Below are 22942 nucleotides of genomic sequence, written 5' to 3'. Positions count from 1 at the left end.
TTTAAAGCTTCATCCAGACTTGAAAGAGCACAACAGCTCTGTAACGAAAGTGAGCTGCTACTTGCTTTAAGCCATTTCAGCTAAATACGTCTCCCACAGCTGGACTCTTTAGGCGTGTCTGTCAGGGTTACGTAATGGTGTAAGGAAGCTTGTGCATTCAGATAGAGGCTGACTCAGACATCGCCTTAGTCTAATCATTATTTCAAGTTCAACATTTTCTAAAAGATTATAGAAGTGCCCTGAACCAGATCTGCTAACTGCAAGCTCTGTCATGATGGCCTTAATGAGCACAGAGACTGTAGGTCTAAAAAAAAAAAAGAAGAAAAACAACTTTATACAACGTACAGTGGTATTTTAAATTCACCTCTTCACATTAAGTGCACACTGTCTGTATATTCACATAAAGATACTGATAATAAGTTCTTGCTCTCTCCTTGTTTATAACTCTGTCCCCGCTCGCCTTACTCCTTCATTACAGCACACACCATCTGCAGCCAAACCGTGCCCATGCAGTCTCCACTTCTAACACACCATCCAGTCACTTCTTGTGAAGCTTTGCTCCTTCCCACACACCGTCAACAGTGTATAAATTCCCACTTGCCTGCTTGTCTCTATGCCTTGATGTTTATGGTGTTGTGTCTGTTTATTGTAGAAGCTTGGTGTGTTCCCTCCCTCATAGTTTCCAGGTATATATCTTAACTGTTCTGAAAGCAACTGCATAGACGTAGCTTTAAATGAGTGTACGGCATTTTTTATTTTTATTTTTTCTGGATTCCAGAGATTCTGAGCTTGCCATATTATGACAATTGCACAGCAAGTCTTTTAACTATGAAACCGGAAAAAAGAGAAATCTTATCTTCACTCAATATCACGCTCAAAGCAAGTTCTTGGTATTTAGATATGTCTGTCTTCCCAAGTTTGTAAAGACACTTCTCTCACTCACAAATTTGCCTTCCCAGTTTGTTTGTCACAAACAAACTGGGAAGGCACTGTCTGTTTGTCACTGGCATTCACACTCTCATTTCTGTCTCTTTTATCCCCTCCCCACCCGCCCCGTCACACTCTTCCCCCTCCCACCTTCATGCCCTCTTTTGTTCCATTTCAGGTCTTTGATGTTTCTCAAATACTGAAAAGATCACACTAACTTTCTCTCTTTGTTTCTCTCACGCTGTGCCCAACACACGTGTGCACTCTCGCCCTCCGCTCCCACAGAAGCATCCATCCATCACCGTGTCCCCCTCCTCTCAGATCCCTCGTCTCTCTTTGAAGTCATCAGAGCCCCGTGCCTCTCCAGTCAGCTTTTATCCTCACATACAGAAAAAGAGAGGAATGCATTTAGACTCTGCTGGAGTACAGTAATCTGTCCTCCTGTGTGAAGTGATTCACTTGTGACTCACAGCTTTATTGGGAGCTTTCCCTAAACAAACAACCATTGGACGCAGTGTTTTCCGTCCAAATGGACTGTGGCTGTAACTGAGAATGCGAGCCTGATTGTGCCCCTGCAGCTTGGTGACCCTCTCCACAATGAGGTGTTGTTTTCCTAGAAGCAATCATGTCTCAGCGATTAGCCTGGCACGACTGAGTGCCAATTCACATATCCAATACAGCAGATATAATAAAAGCCAAATCACTCCAAAGGGTACATTTAAAAATGGTAGAGACATACCGCATTTTCATCTTACAAAAAAAAAAAAAGACAGACTTTTGGTCTGAAATTGTGTTTATATGCACCCTTAGCTGCAACCCACTGATTCTAACAGTTGCAGCTGTTAGCTAACAATATTATTGTTAGTTAATATTAAAATGCAATCTAGTCTATGAGTCTAAATGCCATTTTGACTTAATCCGTTTTTGAGCTGGGTATTAGAAAAAAACTGTTTTTCACATCTAGACAAATGTCTTGCTATACATTTTTTCAGTTAAATTCCAGTGGGAGCTGGGCTGCTGACTCACTTAAGAAGCTTAACGTCAGTAAAACCTAATATTGCACGTTTTAAACTGATTTAACTCAGTAAATTTTAACCTTATAAATATCAACTTAGGCATTTTATGCAATCTTGGGGTGCAATTGACATTGAAACATATATGGGTTTTTTTTCTTGTGACATCCACAGTGGCATAATAGTGATATGTCATTATTCATGTCCACATCACAGATAGATGAGCACATTACCTTTGTTTCCTTCAATAAATTGAAGACATAACACTATAATGTACAGCAAAGATTAAAGGTCTAAACACTCAAACCTTTTTAATATTTGTGATTCTGAGTTTTTTTCTTTAGAAAACTAGACTTTAGGTGATTATTTTTATGTTTTGAGTAAATATCCCAAACTAAATGAACTATGCAGCCAATATGACCTTCTTGGTTCTTGAGAACATTTACCTCATACTGAAGGATCTGGTTTATTGTGATCCTGGAAATTTCCACTAGGGATATGTTTATCTATTGTTTGTAATTTAATCATCTAATGCATAAAAAATAGTGTTGAAAGTTAATGATTAGCTGTGAAAATGATAAATTAACACACACCTTCTTGTATATTCATAACATTTATTTAAAAAAAAAAATCACTAAACATAGCAACTATAGAGAGTTGCTAAATTTCACTTTGAAAACATTATTTCATATTATCTTCCTTTGTGGAATATTATAGCCGGCAGCCAAAACAAAACAACTCTACCACAACATTCATTAGTTGTTTGTCATTATTTCATTCCTCCTGGCTCCCAGACACTGACTGCTGAAAGTGCCTCATCTGCTAATTGAGAGATGGCATTCCTGTGGACACTGCTGCTGTGTGCAATGGTTGTGCTTTCTCCTGCCCTCTGTTTTGTTTCTGCTGTGGTATTCGCTGGTGGCTGTTTTGATCAGATTCCCAAGACCACCATGCCAGCCGTCTGTCAAACACAATTATCTCATAACACGTCCACGATGTGTCCAGAACCCCTTTAGCTAGCAAAATGGCAGAGCATGGTTGTTTATACGCATGCGTTAGCAAACATCTGCCCATTTCAAAAAGAGGACTGTGCAGTCTGTGAAAGCCTGCACAGCAATATTCAAGCATCTTTCTCCAGAATATTTTACTTATGAGTACACAGATACAAAGTGTAAAGGCTTACTCTTTTCGTACTTGATCATATTATACCAGGTAGGTTGTTTATACTTTATATGACTTCTGTTATTTTATCTGCTACAAGTTTGATATCTTCATATATTTTTATTTTTTGAGATGAAGTCATGAGATCTAAGATTTAAGGGTGGAGGTTTGATAAGTTGTTTTTAGGGGGATTTCTCAGGTCTGCTGAGCTGATCATAGGAGCTGGTTCTCAGTGCAACACTCCTAGGAATGGTTGTAAAAGGCATCATGAAAGACACTGTTGTGAAGGCAACATGTCGGAAAGAGTAGGAACTTCATAAAGAAAAAAGAGGCCAATATTATGCCATTAAATTGTGAAGTAAAATTGCAGCATACAGCATTTTAGCACTTACTAAGGTAAAATTAATTAAATGTTGCTTTGTTCTGCCTCCAGCCTTTCAAGTAACTAAGACAGATGAAAAAGGTAGTAAAGTTACAAACCATGTTCTTCACTTACAGTACTTTGATGTAGGGCTGTTGTAAACAACTATTTTAGTCATTGAGTAATTTATAAATTATTCTGACAATTAATCGAGTGATTTACAAATCCTTTATTGGTAAATAAGTACTTACTATTAATGCTGCCATAATAGCAGCATTAATATCGCATATCAACATCGGCCCAAAGGCTCACAAAGGCTCACGAAGACACTTATGTATTAATCTTCAGTCAAATACATACATGAGCAATCGCTTTATCCAGCCATTTACAGCTATTGTGTCCGTAGGCACAATGGGATTTTACTCCTTCATCGCAAACAGAAAAAACATCTGCCAGCTACATTCCGCCATGGTGTACTCTGCCACCCATTTATTGTGACTGGGATGATGGGAAATGTATTTTTCGGTTCATCTGTAAAGCTATGCTAAGCATCAGCTGCAGCAGCCGCTGTGTTCTGTCTATCTGCATGTCTCCGCTCCACCTTTATACATACACCCGACGTGCACTTCACCGCAATTCTCTCCAAACCAGACAGCAGCTCCCCCGAAAAACGACAAAAATATATTATTATCAATCAATGAAATCCCTCCACATGCCACAAACCAAATTTGAAAATTGGACGTTATGCAGCTAGCATTTAGCATTCATCGATAACTCACAGGCAGAAGTGACAGGATTGCGCAACATTAATAATCAAATGTGTGGAACACAGTGCACTAAATAGTAAAAGATAATTTAATAATTTAATGAAGCTTCGAGGCAGATAATTTGCATTGAGAAATTTTAATAATCAAGGTACTCAAATCATTTGTGGAATTGTTACAGCCCTACTTTAATGTTATATGGCACATCCAAAGGAGCAGGAAAAAGCCAGTTATTAGTAAATCCTACACCCAATTGACTCATTACACATTTTAGTCTTAATACTATACTATCCAAAAATATATGTAATTAAATCATTGTTTAGCAGTCTGTGATATTTACACCTAGAATATAACTATAGACAAATCTAATCTTCAACCAAAACAACAAAACTTTTACACCATTTCACACAATCTGGTTCTGTTTTCCCTGACAGACCAAATTAACATGCTGTATTTTATATTCACTCTAAAAAACAATAAGTAGTCACACGTTGATATCAGTGCTTATTGTCACCCAGTCAAACCCAGTCAAACCCAGTCAGAAGAATAACTTTCATGTCACCAATATTCTGTACAAAAACAAGAAAAAAAAACATTACTGTCTACCCTTGAAAGGATCAAAAAAGACAAACAATACTTGCAAATGTGCTGAAAAGTGTCCTTCTGTTCCTCGCAGAGAACTGACTGGATGTGTTAGCAATTGCTTTCCTCGCTTGTGTGAGCAGACCCCTGTGAACATGAAGTTATCAGTAGTGGAGATTGAACAACACGACAGTGTGAAGGTGACAAGATATGCTATTAATAAAGCCTTCCAGTATGAGCATATGAATTGAGACAATTTGTTTTCTGCCTTGGTTTCCTGTATATGGCAGCTTAATCTTTAAAGTTGTCCATGTTCAAAAAAATCTTAATCTAGTTTGTGAGGTTTTTTTCTTTTTACCATAAGGACCACTAAGAAATGTTTAATCATTCCTATCCTGTGATCTTCTAAAATATCTACAGGACCATTTAAGTCTGTATTAACGATTTATTCAGTCTGAATCACTTCACATGTATTTAGTTCTCAACCATGATCTATCATCCATCATGTCCTCACTCGGCGGTTCAAGTGTCACTTGCTTCAAACACTCTGCCATTATTGGTTTATTGTCTATACTGAGTGATATGTCCTCTGATGTGCATGTGTGCAAGTCCTGTCGGACACCCAGTCCTTGTCTCGACTCTGCAGACAGGAGAAGGCAGAAGGATGTCAGCCTGCCAGTATCCAGCTGCTTCTCGCCTATTGATATTCTGGGCACACAGAGCCGTCCCGAGTGTCTGTTGCACGTGCCAAGGAGGAATGTGGGAAATGAAGGGATAGTGAGTCCCACTCTCTCTTATGTTGTGCAGACCTAAAAATAGACAGCATCCTCTCTTCTTTTCCATTCCCCGTGTATCTCGGTTTCCATACCCAGCTTCTTTCCCTGTTTTTCTTTACTTCCCTAAGATCCCTATTTCCTTGTCTCCATGTTTGGTCTACGTAAATATAGTTCCTGGTGCCCTGAGATAAGACTCCTCAAGCGTAATGCCAGACAGTTTGAAAACTAGCTTACACACATTCCTTGAAATAGGATTAACTACATGGTTGCTTTTGCTTGCCAACACTGTATTGCCTTTGCCAGTTTTCCACAATAAACCACTGTAAAGTAAATAATCAATGTCATTAAGAGGTGCAAAAATCGATGTTAACAGTGCTGTAGATCTGTATATGAGCAAATGAGGTGTGTGTACGAGGAACCGAGCAGCCACAAACGACGGGTTAAGCCACTGGGTAAATTGTTAGAAAAACTTCTGCAGGATTCATCTGTATCAGGCCTCACATATTATTATCTGCTAACTTATGATAGCATACTACTGAGTGATAAAATCATGGTGGGTGGGCAGGAGGGATATGGGCTTTCAGTGGATTATCGAGTGGATGGCTAACCTTGGCTTAGTCACTGCGCCCACTACCCGCCCACCGAGAAAAAGAGAGTGAGATGAGGACAATGAGAGTGGCCTCGCCCTTTAAACAATCCCACCAATTAGATCAGAGTGGATTTTGAAAAAGACAGTAAGAAAACAAAGTCAGCTAAATAGCAGTGTCAAGCTGGGAGTGAAAACAAAAATTCTTCAGAACACGTGTAACCAGAGATTGTTGAGTTTTGTTTAAATTGTAGTTACTTATTAGTAAATTCAAGAGACCATGGGCAAACTAGTGTTTAACTTACTTAATTATTTGATACAATTATTATACTTATTTAACACACTCTTTCATCCAAAGTCTTAGTTAAACTTATATTCGCACATAGATAATGCTTATTCATGACAATGTGGACTCTCAACATGTAAGCTGTGGATTTGACTATCTTAAATAAGAAGACAGGCAAAATACCTGGTGAATTAACTCTACTTCAGGTATTCCGGTGTTGGGAGGCACCAGAAATAGGATTTTTAAAATGTTTTAAAAAATATATTTTTAGTCTTTATTCATGCTTGAATGATAAATAAGCCTCCAGTCACTAGGTGGCAGCAGTACTCTTGCTAATCAACAGGCTGCCTGTTGAACCCAGTAGAAGAAGTAGCCTGCAAAGTCATGCAGACCTATGATCTGATGGAGAAGGAGAGATGGAGACATTTGTTACAGTGGGGAAAAAATGTGCAGAAACAAGTAAAGCAAGTGACAGTAGCCACCTGAAACAAACCATTGTGATATGACAAAACCTGCATAATAAGCCTTGGGTTTACTGTTAAGGCAAAATGTTATGCACTTTACATCTCTTCTGATAAACTAGAAGCAACATTGTTGTAAATGATTCACAAAAAATAGCAAAGGAATAAGCTGATGAAGCTGACAAGTTAGCAAGGTTTAGTTTCAAAAGACTTCTGAGTGTTACTGCATTTACATAAATGCACATCCGAGTAAATCATTTGCAGTCTTGATTAAACGTTACAAGATGAGTTAATAAAATTGACTTGAAAACAATTATTTTAAGATCTAAACCTTAAAATGAGGTGCAAAAATTAAGCTGTTCTCCAGCAGCTCACTTACATGGAAAAAGAAGTATGTTCCCTTGAAGAACCACTGAGCTATTCACTTTTAGTCAGCTTTTTCATATGCTTTTAAGGTCTATTTTCTCCTTTTTGAACATTGTACAAGATTTGTAAATATGTTAAACTGTTGCAACATGTTTTACCGTATTTTAGTTGAATATAATCTAAGTATGAAAGAAAACAAGTCACAGCATCAATTTTCTTCTGAAATGGTCAATGAAATAGCAGCTTGGTAAAAATATTAAAGGTTTTAATACACCGCAAGGCAACTAGAATGGTCCTGAAATAAAAAGTTAATCACTTTAACTAAAAAATATATCACAAAAGGCTAAAGGCTGCCCTAAGATGTGGAGATGTGCTATCATTCTTTCAAAAATCATTTTATATGTATTGCATAAAGTATGAGCTGGTATATTTGGAGCAGAATCTTCATTAACTGCAGCGCGGTCAAATGGGGACAAATGGTAGGTTTTTTTTTTATCCTTGTAGTAGCAGAAATATCTGGATGACTATCTCTCATCCATGATTCAATCCTCTTCTCTTTATCTTGTTGCGGGCGATTAGAAGGAGCCGTTGAAGAACAATGGAAAATATCAAACATCCTTCCAAAGCCATACACCAGGGACAGTGATCATCATTGGATGTGTAGAAGAAATCTGTTTCGCAATAAACTGTTAAAAACACTGTTAGTGATGGGTTTACTGTGATGATTTATAGCCTTCTGGAAAGCATTCTTAAAGAAACAGTGGCAATACCATCTGTCCATCAAGCAAAATGCTTCTTCAACAACTGTTTCTTATGGCAACCTTGAGGGTTAACGAATGAATATTATTAGACTTTGAAAATAAATCATAAAAAAACCCCAAACAGCCAAAAAACCAATGCAAGTGTGGGACAATATAAAACAACAAAGAATTGTGTTTTCATAATAACAGACATATTTGCTCTTCTGTCTTCACAAACACAAACTTTAGTGACATCCAATTTTTAACCCATTGGCAAACCATCTGTTGCTATAGCAATCTCAGCTCTTTCAAGAAGGTTTTCCTCTAATTTTAAGAGCATGTTTATGGGCATTATTGACTGTTTTTCAGCAACTTCACAACTGGATTTTATTGCACAGATGCGATTCACCGAGTTTCAGAGAGTGACCTGTTCTTTCATAAATGTTTGTTGTAGAGGTCTTCATGTCTTGGTGATGATTTTATACAGCTATGGCTGTGGAAAGTATTGTAATATATAAACTAAATGGCTTGGGGAGGTTGGGGGGAGATGAACAGATACTTTCGGCAATAGTGTACCTTTGACTGCTAATTATGTGTCTTGTTTTTCTACGGCAAATGAAGATACACAGGTTTAAGAGGCTAAAATTCTAAGATTATGTTTATATCTATTTGATGTTGTGACATATTGTTTTTATTTTCAGCTAAGCTAGGTTCCCAAAGATTTTTTTGATACTTAAAAAAATTGCTTAAATGAGAGTTACATTTCGTGTGTTTGTATGTGGCAAACACAACTGAGTAACAATAGTGCTACTCAATTGTTGTAGCACTGACCTAATACTACAATTGCCCAATCGTGTTCTGATGGTTGTTAATAGAAGTATTTTTTTGTTGCACCTCCATACCTCGACATACTCACCTCGGCATGGCGAGCGGTTGCACCAAGGTCATGGAAATGTCTCTGAAAACTCCATCTTATAATTTTTTGACCACTTTAAGTCTCTCAATGGTCAAGCGATCTCTAAGTATGGAAAGAGAAAAAAAAAAGTGGACAATATTTTAACTTATGCCTTCAAACACACACACTGTAAATCACTGACTCATCATAACCATCACGTACTTCAAAACATGAAGACAAAGTGCTGGTCTGTATGTCTTCATGTCAGAACTCATAAAAAGATACACCAAGTGTTTTCACAAGTTTTGAGAATAAATTGTTACAGAAAATTCACAAATATATGTCTTTTATTTCGATTGTGTACTTTTGATTTAAATAAACAAAAATAAATGCATTGTAAGATATTGTATCCCTAAATGGGCCCTATGCATCTATTTATGAAGTTATGAGAGATTCTGACCCCTGATCAAACCAATGTAACTACAGCACACCTGCTGCTCACAGATGTTTTTTATTGAAGTCATAAAACCACATTTTCTTCAGCCGACAAGTAGAATTCAGAAAATTACCAGAAATTGTTAGTTCTCAAAATGACTCGTTTGGTATGAAATATGCATCAGTAGAAGTAATAATTCTTACAAAAACAAATTAGGTAGAAAGAAAATGGCCAAAGCTGCAAAGGTTTGAAATTGCAGAGGTAAAATTATCAACATTTACTTTTCCAGCTAGAAAATCTTTGTACATTTCCCTGAACCATCAATGCTCCACCCACTTAGAAATGTATGTGGGAGCTAAGCTGCTTCTTATTACTAATCCAATTTCTGCTCACATATGGTAAAAAATACACTTTATTGTATTGGATAACATCAAAGGTAATATAAATTTAAGTCAGGCCTCTATATCTTTAATACTAGGTTAAAAAAAAAAGTCAAATTATTTGCACATTAACTTTAAAGTACATACAGTATCACACAAATAGTTCTTGAGTAAAGAACAAAATGCAGACCAAACAACACAAGGCACTCAGTCAGAGTATCATTAAATTGAGAATCAAAGATCTGCTTGTTTGCCTGCAAACATCAGACTCGCTTTCATCCATTAGCAATTCAGCCCAAATCAGATCAAGCCATTAACAGGCTCTCAGTCACACCTCGAACAACATTTCAAAGCAGGGAAGGCAACATGGTTGACAACATGCAGGCGTAATCTTTCAGATAAATCGATGTTTGTCATCACTGTTCCACCAAAGCTCTGTTTTGTGAGAAAGAGGTCTTCCCTTAAATTCTCTCTTGTGTTATGGACAAAGACGTACAGTACCAGCTGGTACATTGTGTAGCATGTTAATGAAATCAGTAGTGAGAGGAGGTTTTAGAAGCAAAAAAATTCCAGGGTTTCTTTATAATGAGTGATTAGGTTGTGATGTTATTGCTCATGTCACATGACGACATATAAAAAGAGATAAGGAATGAAACTGCAGGGAGCGAGAACATTCTGAAATGTGAAACAGTAAAGTGTCATTTTAAGAAACAGACATTCACTTTTGATTGATTGCTTGCTGGAGCGTGAGTTTATATGCAAAGGCAGAATTGTATTGATGAATTCAACTGAAAACGAGGCTTACAAAGCAGCAAATTGCAGATGTTGTTAAACGGCTCATCAGTGCCTTTTCACAATCTCCCTCACAGAGAGCAGAAAAAACCAAACCTCTGCTTGGATAGAGTAATTGCCTTCTCTGCGGGCGCTGTTCTCACCTGGGCATCTGCTCCTCTCGTTATGTGACCCTGGCCTGCTGAGAAGCAGACTGTTGTCTGTTCTCCATCTGAGGACCCCCATCAGCAAACCTATGATAAATGAAGGCTTGCATGAACAGGGAAAATTGTAAGTGGAAAAATAAAGGGACATAAAATCTTGGGCAAGGAAACAAATCAACCGATTATGTTTCAAGTGGGCTGTGCTAAGTGGGCAGCCTTTGTATTTACGAAGCCAGAAGACTTTGTGTGTGTGTGTGCGTGCGGGGTTACGGTGTGTTTGTGTCTGAATAAAGCTTTGACCTGCAAATAGAGACATTGTCTTATTCTAATTCTTTTTAGGAATTGTGGGACAATATTAGAAAACCGAAGAACAATTTTGGAAATATTTTTTTCTTGACTTCCTGCCTAAAAGTCTTTTAGACGCACACTGCTGTGTGGGAGAACAGTAAGTGTGATAAGGGAATTACTGTTATGTAAAAGCAAAGACGAAATGATTACATTTGAGCATTTTAAATTGTTCTTAGAATCTTGTATTAGCAATTAGCATAGTTATTGACGCTAGCAGGAGGATCTAGCTGTAGTTGCTGTGTATGTTAAGGAGAATGTAGGGCCTCACCCAACTCTCAGGCTCCAGAAGGCCGCCAACACATCCTAAATCCTGCATGTTTCACAACTGTGACGTTGTAGCTTGAAGGATAAAAAGGCATCTTTACAGTACTTTGTCAGCCAATGCTATCTACTCAAAGTCATGCTTTCTCTCGCTCTCCTGCAGCCTAAAAATAGTTATTCTTCATACTTATTTTGGTGTTCATAGATTGTCATTTTCCATAAGAGCTGAGTGACCCGAATAGGAAGCAGAATCACCGTAGATGTTGCTTAAAATATTCAAAAATTATATTTGATTGAATTTAAACATGAGTTTTGAGTCATTTATGTTATCCATCTATTTTCTTGACACCCTTGTCCCTTGGTGGGGTCGGGAGGGTTGCTGGTGCCTATCTCCAGCTAATGTTCCGGGCGAGAGGCGGGGTTCACCCTGGACAGGTCGCCAGTTTGTCACAGGGCAACACAGAGACACACAGGACACACAACCATGCACCCACACATTCACACCTATGGGCAATTTAGACAGACCAATTAACCTGATAGTCATGTTTTTGGACTGTGGGAAGAAACTGGAGTACCCAGAGAAAACCCACGCATGCACAGGGAGAACATGCAAACTCCATGCAGAAAGATCAGGGCCGGGACCTTCTTGCTGCAAGGCAACAGCTCTACCAACTGCGCCACTGTGCAGCCCTCATTTATGTTATGTGGATCCATAATGCTCTTAACGTCTTCACGGAAGATTTAACATAATCAAAGCAAACACAGCTCCACTGCTTTTTTTTTCCTTTTCATTTTTAGATAAATATATTTTTGGCTCCTTGTTTTTCTGTTCTTACATAATTGTCCTTTTCAAGTATTCCCATTACTCTGAATGCTTGATGGTTAACATGCTGTACTTTGGGCTTCTGGGTGATAAACTGTGCATAATGCATATCAGGACTCGGTTTACATTTATTGCTTTCTGTTTTGTCTAAGACAAAACTACATTGAGCAGAAAGATACCTTTATTTTCTTGGGTAATTTCAGGCATATTTTAGTGTGTGTGGCTAAAAAAAAAGTATTAATTAAATGAAGTAATATTAATATACTTATGTATTTTTGCTTCAGTTGCAGTCTTGAATAAAGTAATGACTGTAAAGAAATAACAAAAAACATGACCGGAGGGTATTCCATTAGATGCACCGTCCTATGCGCTGCATGACCTCTTCCCCTCGCTTTCCTCAAGACTCCTTTCTTTTTCTTTCTTTCTCTCATATGAATGAGTGGTGGCAAGCTGCCAAATACATCCTTACAATAGTGGTTTTAGAATGTGTTGCTGTGGTAACTAATATGGCAACGTCAGTGTAACAACATGGAATCTATTCACCTTATCTGCATGAACTTAACATTTTTTCCCCCTATGTGTAGAGGAGATTAACAAGCATTTAACAAGTTTAGAACTGCCTTAGTTAAAAACTAAGGTAGTGTTTTTTTTTTTCCTCAAAATCTTAAAGCACTGTATCCGGTTAGACAAACTGAAACATTTGTTGTCATTTACTGGCCTTGAACAAAATATCTGCAGTCGGTTGTACTGTGCAAATTTAGTTTTTATGTTTTTTCCTGCGTTATACGGCTTGCCCTGTTCACCTTAGAATTGCACGAAGAACATTTTGTTTCTGCTTTTGCTCAATATGCAAATGCACAAGCCTGTTCAGAAGCAGTGGGTGATTCATGTGTGACGACACAGCTTTTCAGAGTTATTTAACAAAGTTGTAATGTAGACATTAAGTTTTTTTTTTTTTTTTTTTTGTAGCTTTTTATTGATCTCGCATTTTATGTTGCACGCTGGACATTTTGTGATTTCCGGAAATTAACACATGGCTTTTTGGGGGCAGCAGAAGATAAATATTATCCCTCAGCCTCCACATAGGTTCACTGAGTCTAACAGGAGTTCAGAGAAAAATAGGATCAACCAGCATCAAAGACTGTTTTATCTGCTGGTGCTGTCATGGTTTATAGCCACAGGTTCTGCTCAGGCGGCTCTCACTCCACCTCAGGCAGCCGGTTTTTAACTGGGTTGCTCACCTATTTGATGCTGCATTTTTTTTTTCTTTTTTTAAAGACAGTTTGCACCTTCTGGCTTAATACTATTCTGAAAACATGATGTATATTTGCATAATTATATAATATGGAGTTAGGAATACTTTTTATTCTCTCTTTGTAGACACATTTGTCCACTGTCAAGGTAATACTGAGGTACTACCACAGCATTCAAGGCAGCAACATTTAGAAATCACAGCAGTGCTGGGAGCGAGATACAAAAACGTTGCTCAAGTTCTTTTAATTTCCTCTCTATCAGCATCGAACTGACCAACAAAAGCTAGCATGAACTCTAAATTAGTTTCCAGCTGACTGTCAAGACTATAATCATTAGATAAAAGGGAGATATGAATCAACATATTCAGATTTTTAAAAGGAGTTGCACTGTGAACTCTAAACTTTATCAAGAGAGCTGGATACTTTGAAAGTACATTTTCTGAATCGATATCAGCGCTAGCTGTAGGCACTGCTCTACATTGGTATTTAATAGTGTGCTAATTAGGCCTGTTTTAAAAATTAAGTTGGTCTATAAAGCATTGGAGCTTTTTTATTATTTAAACCTTGGTTAATCATGTACAAATACATACAAAAAAATTTATTGTTTATATTTTAAACCTAAATTCTGGCTTCAAGCTGTTAAAACAGAATTGATTTAGGTTTGACTAAATAGGGTCAAAAACTGTGGTTTAGAGAAAAGAGTTAAAGGATGTCCAGATCACCATTTTCAAGTTTTAAACAACTTGATTAGACTTTACTGACCTTCTTCCCCTGTATTAAATTAGATATGTTGCGGCAATATTCTATATAAATATTAGGGATGGAAATCTATCATGATTCATTTACGATGTTCAAAATTTATGGTTGATTCAAAACAATTATTTATAATTTCTGCTTCAGTCTATTGTTGAGCAAAAGATCCTCACTTACATTTTAAAATCAATTTTGGGACATTTTATATTGAGTCTGAATCAAAGTAAATAATAATCGTCATTCTTATGTGAATCTCTTTTTTGGAACACACCTAATAAGAATATTGTCACTACAGAACAACTTTGTCCGCATTCTAAGAGTAAGCAGGTTTTATGTGTTTAACAGTCACACTTTCACCAAAGGAACTGTGATAAAGTCAAAATAATTAGGTAGTTATTTATAGCTAAACAATGAGCTTGACTGTTGAAAGATCTTTTCAGATCTTTTCAGATAGTCTTAAATTCCCCCCTAATTATTTAGCACACACTTACATGCACAGTGGTGCAATGTTGTCTCTTAAAAAAAGACTTCTGGGTTTCAGGCCTGTTTGGTTGCATGTTCTTCACTGGACATACCTGGATTCTCTACAGATACTTTGATTTGTTCCCACTTTCCAAAAGTACGCATGTGTTAGCACTATAAATCGTCTTTAGATATGAGAATGTGTATGGCAGTATGTCTTGTCTGTGTGACTTGTCCAGGGTCTACCTCACGTCTTCCAATATGTTAATCTCAAAGGCCATTGCAGTATCATTCTGTGCAATATCACTATTGCATATATCATTATTATGTATGCTTACAATATTTTGTGGGATATTATATTCTGAGTGCTGTGCATGCATATTCTTCATACCAATTGTGGACACATTTTTCATTTTTCTCTTTTCCCACACTTATTGCATTACTGTAGTCTACAAGATGAGAAAACTTACAAAGACTGCCTATTGGACGTTGTGATAAAGAAAACAATCTGGACATTATTGTTAGTTAGAATCTGGAGGTTGTGCAGCTTCTCTTCAAACTCTTTGGCGTCTCATTATGTGGCCAAACTCTTAACCCAACCTTGTTGTGTTAACTTAACTAGAGCTGGATAACTATATTTTGCACAAAACTGAGCAAGGAAAACAACCCGGCTCAGGTGTTTCATTGCCCAGTCTACATGACCTACATTGTGTACTTAAGCCATACTTAGAAATCTGCAGGTATTGCAGCCCTAACAACAAATGATCTCCCTTGGCTTGAAGAGCTCACTTAAATGTCAAGGTCATAGCAGTTCCCTGCAATTTCGAGCCATGTCTCTTGAGGCATCTTGTAAGCAGCTGATTGAAGACCAGAGAGAAGTCCATCATCACTTCACCCACATTCGTATTTCTAAACGCATGAAGCTATAATGGTTTGCTCTAACGTCAAGTGGAGACATGTTTGACTTCCTCCATCCTCTGTGCTAGCTATTTTTCTCTTGTTGGAGAAACTAACAATAGTCACCTCCACACGGATTCTCTTGAGATCAAATTCTAAAAATACAGCACCTTGCAGATTTACTTACTACTGCACATTTAACATTATATTTCGTCATCTTACGCAACTTAAACCTGGCCCCTTTGATGAGTGGGCAGGTTTTGCTTAACAGTGGCTTAAAAGAAATCCAAGAGGACAGCCCTGATTTACAAACCACATTTGAGATGTTTTTTTTTTCTTGCTCCAAATGGTACTTCAGAACGTTCTGATTGCACCGCAAGTGCCCTCACTGATAGTCTTTGAAGTGCTTCAAGCTCTGTACTGAAGCTCAGTGTGTGCTTATATCCGCAGCTTTTGTTAGTCACTTCATATGTACTGAGTCCAGTGCCATCATTATTCAGTGATTCACACTGTGCAGCCAAAACATTCACTCTTATCTGCTAAGAGGCTGCAGAGACGCAGTCAGACAGCGCTGGGTGGGTGGATGGGTGGGGGATGGAGAAAGAAAGACAGGAAGAGAGTCTTGGTCTCTCTCTCTTGAGGGAAATGACTTTCCTCTCTTCCTTTTCTCTACATGAAGCCAAAGAGCATCCCAACGTCAAGAGCTTTAGATCTTGAATATTCACGCTGGTGGCATTTTATCATTTGTGGGTGGTGAGGCTTTGCAGGGATTGGAGAGAGCGTGTGAAGTATTGATCACTGTTGCTGTTGTCCTTGTTTGCTCTGTTTCTGTGTGCCAGCTGACTCTCTGAGCAACAGTGAGACGAAGACAAAGAAAGACAGTTGGTGTAATAAGGGCATTAGCGGTCTGTATAAACGCCGAACAAAAATGCCACAGATCGCACAAAAGCAGGTTACACCAGTTACATGAATACTGAATTACTAATCATGAAATTACTTATACAGTTTACGCTGAAAGTTAGCAGTAAATTTGACTGAAATGTATAGTAAAATGTGATATACTCAAAAGACGTGTCAGAGGTGGTACTTTACACTGAAATTGACCAAATAAAAAAGCATAAAATCTGCCATCATCTTTTTGGCTCACAAAAAAAAGTTAAAAACAAACAAAAAAGTAGGATGCTTCAGTACACCATTTACAGAAAGTAGTGCTATTATGCTGGTAGTGAGAAAAAATAAACGTTTAAAAAAATTGTTATAGGAAAAGACTATAAAATTTCTTGCTGGAAAAGGGGTGTTGTACAAAGGTGAGGTGCCATCACAAAATCAGGAAGTAGTCACCAGAGCTGAACACACTAGACCAGGCATAGTGACCTGGTGCGGCACCAATAAAATGGGCTTGAGAAAAATCATTATAATAGGTCATAATAACATATTTAAATGAAAATGTCTGAAGCATGGTAATAGTTGTAAGCAATACAAAAGCAATCAAATTTGCTCCAGAAAAAGATGAATCACTTCAAGTGTCCCAGTGGAATTCCAGTACACACACAACCTAATCCCAGTGATCTATTATATCGTGTTTCAATTTCAAATTTGGAGAGAAGAGACAGCAGGATGATACTCTCTCTCCCTCCGGTCCTCCTTTTCTACTACTTGATATAACGGCATACACCAATGGCCCTGAGAGCAAGCAAAAAAATTTACTTTCATCGCTTTAAGACTTGTTCCTTTTGTTCCTTAGGATTGTTAAAAGTTCTGAACTGAAGAACCTGTCAAATGGGATCATACCTTTAAGGGTTCTTGAAGATCCTGAGGCAATCCAGCCACTCAAAATCATGATATAAGGCTTTTGTCATATGTGACGATCCGATTATCTGGAATCTTTAACAGTGTTAGAAAATATTTTTTGTCGTCTAAAAAATGTCTTTTTCCATTGTTATTTTGGTAAAGGTTTTGTCAACACAATGACTTCATAAAAGTTAGGAAAAGATTCTCATTGTAACTAGAAATTCCTGGTTTACAAGCACTAGAAGTCTTTTCAGTGTTCCTGGGGAACAATTCCATCAGCAAAATTAAGCACACTGTTTTTTTAAAGAATAATATGAAAATGATCAAGAAATATTTTTAAGAGTAATTCTGGATCTTTTTCCTTTCATCCTTGACTTTCTTGGTCCTTCTGACTGTAACCCATCAGCTATGTAGTTTCAGTATTTGCCTGTTTTCTATCATTGTCAATTAGGCTCCAATCACGAACTGGCATGGTTTTTAGCTACAGGGTATTTGAGTAGCAAGGAGCTTTCTTCATCCAGTACTGTCACACGAACAGCCCAATCTGAGTGGTTCAACATTTACATATGAACCCCAACCTTTTCTTAATCAAGTGTGATCAAGAAATTCATTTCTTCCACACAAAACCCTCAATAACGTAAGAAGGAATTGGCCTTGTTGAAGATGAGTTTCTCTGATAAGGTTTGTCTGTCATACAGTTTTCAAGAGAGAGTAAACAAAACTGAGGAGGATGATCCTGCAGTTTGACACATGACAACGTTGTACTTGTTTCTTGCACGGAAAAATCAACAGTAATAGTCATACGATCCAGATAAGACAAAATTATAAATGTTTCTGATAGCCTTTAGATGTAAATGCATATAAGTAAATAAAACAAAGTAGAAGTATTCACTATCCTTTGTGAAAAGTTCCTGTCTAACCTTCCTTTAAATCCCAGGTTCTAAATGTTTTGTTTAATCCAAAATGTTTCAAATGCATTGGTGGTTTTTGGAGAGTGAGAAGAAATCCAAACCTCCTCTCACCTATATTCATGCATAGAGGATGCTTGTGGCACAAGTGGTTGCTACATCCTTTTTGTTAGTGGCATGTAATCCATCAAAATAGTCAAAATGTATTGTCAGTGAGAGATATGGTTCTGGCTTCCATCTTTAGAGAACTTTGATGGGAAACAGTGGAACAGGCACTTTTAAAAAATCTTTCCTATTCTCAAAATTGATTTTCCTTCAACTTTGTTATGTACATATTTTCTGAGTCATATGTTAATATCGAAGACAGACTATGGGGAAATGATGTGGTGTGTGATCTGCTCATTGTGCATCAGAAGGTCTGCTCCACTCTTTACCCTGCCGCCTTTGGCATGCTGTTGTCAAAGTGGTTGCTGTGTGCCGTCCTGCCAGCTCCTTGAGCTACATCCCAGAAGATTTCTGCCACAGTCGTGTGTGCAAATCTATGTGTATGTTAGCGCTTTTGTCGGTGTGCTGCTTTTTACCCACTCATGTCATTCCTTGAGGCAGTTTTTGGTTCAATTTTGTATTACAGCCTAACTTAAAACAGTTCTGCCTGATATGTTTTGACTCTGTGCTGCGTAGTTTAGATCTGTGGCTGGTGGAAGACAGAATAATATTGTGGTAGATAATACCAAGAAACTTTACAGCAAGGTTTCTAAAGTTCAGCACTCAGTAAGTGTAGCTTACAGGCTTGGTTTATGCGACAAATGACAAGCATCAGTAAGATTTGTCATAGCAGAGGCAGAAATCTGACAGCTGTGCTTGTTAGTCACCAACTTCATTGCTTCACTCTCTCTTGCCTGGAGACACAGCTGAACCACATAAGAACCTCTTTGTATTTGTTTGCCTCTTTTTGTCTTTGCCATCTAAACTCACACTTTTTGGAAAAAGGGTTATGGAATCCACTCTTACTTTCTTTTTGTTCCTCACTTTCTCCCTCTCTTCTATCACTATGCTGTCCAGATGGAGGAGTTAATAGCACGCATGCAGGACGAGAAAAACGGCATCCCCATACGAACGGTGAAAAGTTTCCTCACCAAGATCCCCAGTGTTTTTTCAGGTAAGCCCCCAACTCCCACCTGTCTGAGATCACCACTCTTCCTGCCTTTTTGTGCATGACTGCTGAAATTACTGTGGTCAGTTGCCCAATTTTTGTTTCATTAGCTGAGCTGGTGATAATACTCCACACGTGCTACTTATGAGAACTGTCTAAGAGAAAATGTTAAATAAAAAAGGGATTAAAAAGTATACATTTCTTAGAACACAAATACAAAGAAAGCAAAAAAAACCCCAAAAACCCCACACATTATATTATAATTCAGCCTTTTAAGTGATAGTAATATTCCGAAAACGCGGTTGGACAATTAGATAATTGATAATAGCACAACATTTTAGTTTTTAAAACACACTAAGAAATTCCTTGACATTGTTGAACTTACTGTAAATTGTTTGTGCCTGTATTCACACCTAAACAGGGAACACGTGGTATTAAATGGTGAAACTTTAACCTATATTGGCCAAGGAGATGAAGTAGATTTTATTTTACTCCAATAATGATTGGTTGAGGTAAATATTTCCAGCCATCAACACTGATAGCATTTAAAGGTGCTGGACAAGGTTGATATAGGTGTGTTATATCTTTTTTTATTTTCCAAATTATTCACTATTGGGACAATATTTTTATGAAATGAAGAGTGTGGTATATTGGCTTGATAAGAAAAGCATGGAAATCTCTGATAAACACATTATCTGAATGGTTGCATGCATTTCGCCCGAATCAAACATATTTTTCTTCATCACTGAACTCCAATATTAAGCCTTTTAGAGCTCCTGCCGTCTAAGCTGGGGATGTGTGTCTAATAATTGCAAAGAGATTTCATCCAGCTGGTAAAGCGTATTCTTGGCATGGAGAGTGGGAAAGCATTATGCTCAAAATATAATAACCTGGCATGTTGTGCAGTCCTTGGCAGTTTTAGTGTTTATCTCATTTAAATTGTCAGTTTCATACTTTGACAGAACCTTTGGATGTCCACTTTTCCCCAACATTTCAGATGCATCACATTTAAAAAGACGTCGGTGTGACTGTCGGAGAAAGTTAACAAAAATCTCCTCTAATGTTCAGCAAAATTTAAAGTTATATTTGTAACTGCATCCGATCCAAACAATGTTTTTTTCTTCTCAACGGTAAATCAGAAAGATCTTGTTCCAGATCAGTTACAATTACCAAATTTGCAAATGTATTCAGGGATAATTATCTTAATTGTTGAAGACATGTCATGTGGTCTCATGAAAGCTAAACTGTTGAAGGACAAAGGGGGAAGACTGCAAGTCAAACAGTAAATATTCAAATCCGATATATCAGACAGTGATGGGAAAATGGTTGTGTCTTAATATTGCATATTTATCTAAACATCTTGCTTCAACTTTATATTTTAAAGGTGGTACCACCTTCTAGTAACAATCATCGATTACTCAGTCATCAGCTTTAACTTCCTTACACACTCACTTTCTCCGTTCCCTACAGTGGTTTTCATAATGTGCTGCAGGCTTGTGGTGAGATATATTGACACATCAATTGAAGGCAACAAGAAAAAACAAGATACTGTGTGAATTCAGTATGCCTGAAATGAAACTGAATTTATTGAATTGAAATTGAATTGTATTGAATGATAAATTGTTATTGTAAGATAAATTATTTTTTTTAATTTGACTTTCTTTCTGATCCCATTCTGTGGTTATTAAATAATTCAAATTTCAGTATAAAGAAATGGTCTACACACTAAATACGAGAAACTACCTTGACATGTTATTATTACAGCGTTTTTAGCATTGATATCAATATTATTGTTAATACTACTATAGCTACTATTAGTAATACCTATTGAATATTGTAAGCACATCATTTAATGTACGACATTAATCAGAGTAGAATAAAGGTATATTGCTACACTAGCTATGAATAAGAAGAAATAAGTGTGAGGTTTCCTCAAATGGGCTGGATTTTTATAAGTTTATACTTCTATCTACTTCTTTGAATGTTTAACATTCATTGTATTAGTCATTTTATTTGTCGTTTATAACATGTTTATAACATCTAATAAACTATAACATCTAATAAACTTACACAATGAAATAAATCAATAAATAAATACTTTTGGGTTTCATTTTTTTCATAAATGAATCACCATTTTTATGTTTTGAAGCACAGCACTGGTTAAATAAATAGATATCTGTTTACCATGAGTGTGTCTCTTTAGTGCGAGAACGTGATATATTGTGGCACTTTGCCAGCTACGGTGCAACTGATCTAAGGCTAAAAAAACATTTCAGCTGCCATTGTCTGCGTATGCTCAAACACATGAAGGTCAGTAAAGGATCAGCTTTTCTTTTCTTTGCAACAGTAAAATGTTGCACTGTCATTAATTTTCTCTCTCTTGGATTACTCTTTGTTTTGAATTAGTTTTTTTTTTGATATGTAATGTTTTTTTCTGAGCTCTTGTAAAGTTTTCAATCATTTTGATGCAAAAAAAAAATAAAATTAACTGCTCACTGAAACTGACACCTGAATATACCAGTGTATGGTTGTGACACTTCTCAATTTAGAATCAAGCCTTAAAGGAGAATTAAACACACGCTGTATTCAAGCTGGCTCTAAGAAAGTAGGTCAACCTTCATAGGATGAAAATGGGATGGTGCTAATTACGTTCGCCCATCAAAACTCACATCTAGTGTATGAGCAAATGCAAAGGGGGATGCAATAGAGGTGAAATAAAAAATTCAGCAGCCCAGAGTAGCAGCGTGATGGACGTAACATCAGCCACAGGGCTGCTCTGTCTCGTTGCATGAATTCCCTCATGTCTCCATTTCACACATTTTTCATGCCTTCTGTGCCTTTGGTCTGCTCAACACACCTTCACCTGTCACTATGACAGACAGTAATGATTGCTCGGAAAATATATAGTCAAAGTGCCAAAGTCGCATGTTGTGTCGGAGTGTGAAAATGCTCGAGGGAGAGCAGAGGATGCTGTTATGTTTGCCTGGGATGTGAAAATGATTCAGTCACATTTTCAGCGGTAAAGATGCAAAAATGGCAGCCGTCATATAAAAGACGTTCCACGTTCCTGCATGTAAAAGTGGCGCATGAGTCACGTGGACAATCCCCTTTTCTCACCTCTACTTTGTTTATGCTGGTGTGCAACATAGCATGCAATCACTGACTTATTAAATGCTTTGAGTCACAAATTCTGTTGTTATGCGGCACATAATACGTGCTTCAACCTGCCTTTGTACCCGGTGTCATTTATATTAATGGTTTGGAGCCAAAGAGAGCAAGCCTGAAGAGGGTGTCAGAAAAGAATATTGGATAATGGATGACCTATTACCCACCTACATGGTGCAAGGCAAGAGACATTTGTATGCGCTGTGATAATGAAGGGAGGTGGACAAGGTTAAGGGTGACATTGTTTTCTGTTTCACTCGCATTTATTTGCAGAAGGCATTTGAGCGCGGTGGTAAATTCTTAGCTATGTCGATGATTCATACTTATCTACGCTTTCTTATTACAGGTTCTGATATTGTACAATGGCTCATGAAGAACCTGGACATTGAAGATCAAGGTAGGTTTTTGATAAGATGCATTCAATTTTATTTATTGGTCGAAGAACAAAACAGAACAAAA

At 37.4% G+C, this 22942-nt stretch overlaps 1 protein-coding gene across 2 annotated transcripts in view; it reads left to right on the top strand.

Moving 5' to 3' along the window:
- Positions 1–22942, top strand: part of rgs7a (regulator of G protein signaling 7a) — a 62328-nt gene that overhangs the window by 14947 nt on the left and 24439 nt on the right. For both annotated transcript variants that reach the window (XM_008429249.3, XM_008429250.3), the window contains exons 3-4: positions 19228–19324; positions 22830–22880. In XM_008429249.3, coding sequence (XP_008427471.1) covers positions 19228–19324; positions 22830–22880 — 148 coding nt within the window. The remainder of the gene's footprint in view (positions 1–19227; positions 19325–22829; positions 22881–22942) is intronic.

The sequence above is a fragment of the Poecilia reticulata genome, chromosome 15 (genome assembly GCF_904066995.2).
Source record: "Poecilia reticulata chromosome 15, P_reticulata-male-v2, whole genome shotgun sequence".
NCBI classification, from domain to species: Eukaryota; Metazoa; Chordata; class Actinopteri; order Cyprinodontiformes; family Poeciliidae; genus Poecilia; species Poecilia reticulata.
Note: the sequence above shows the minus strand (reverse complement) of the source record. Positions and strands in the feature narration are given on the sequence as shown.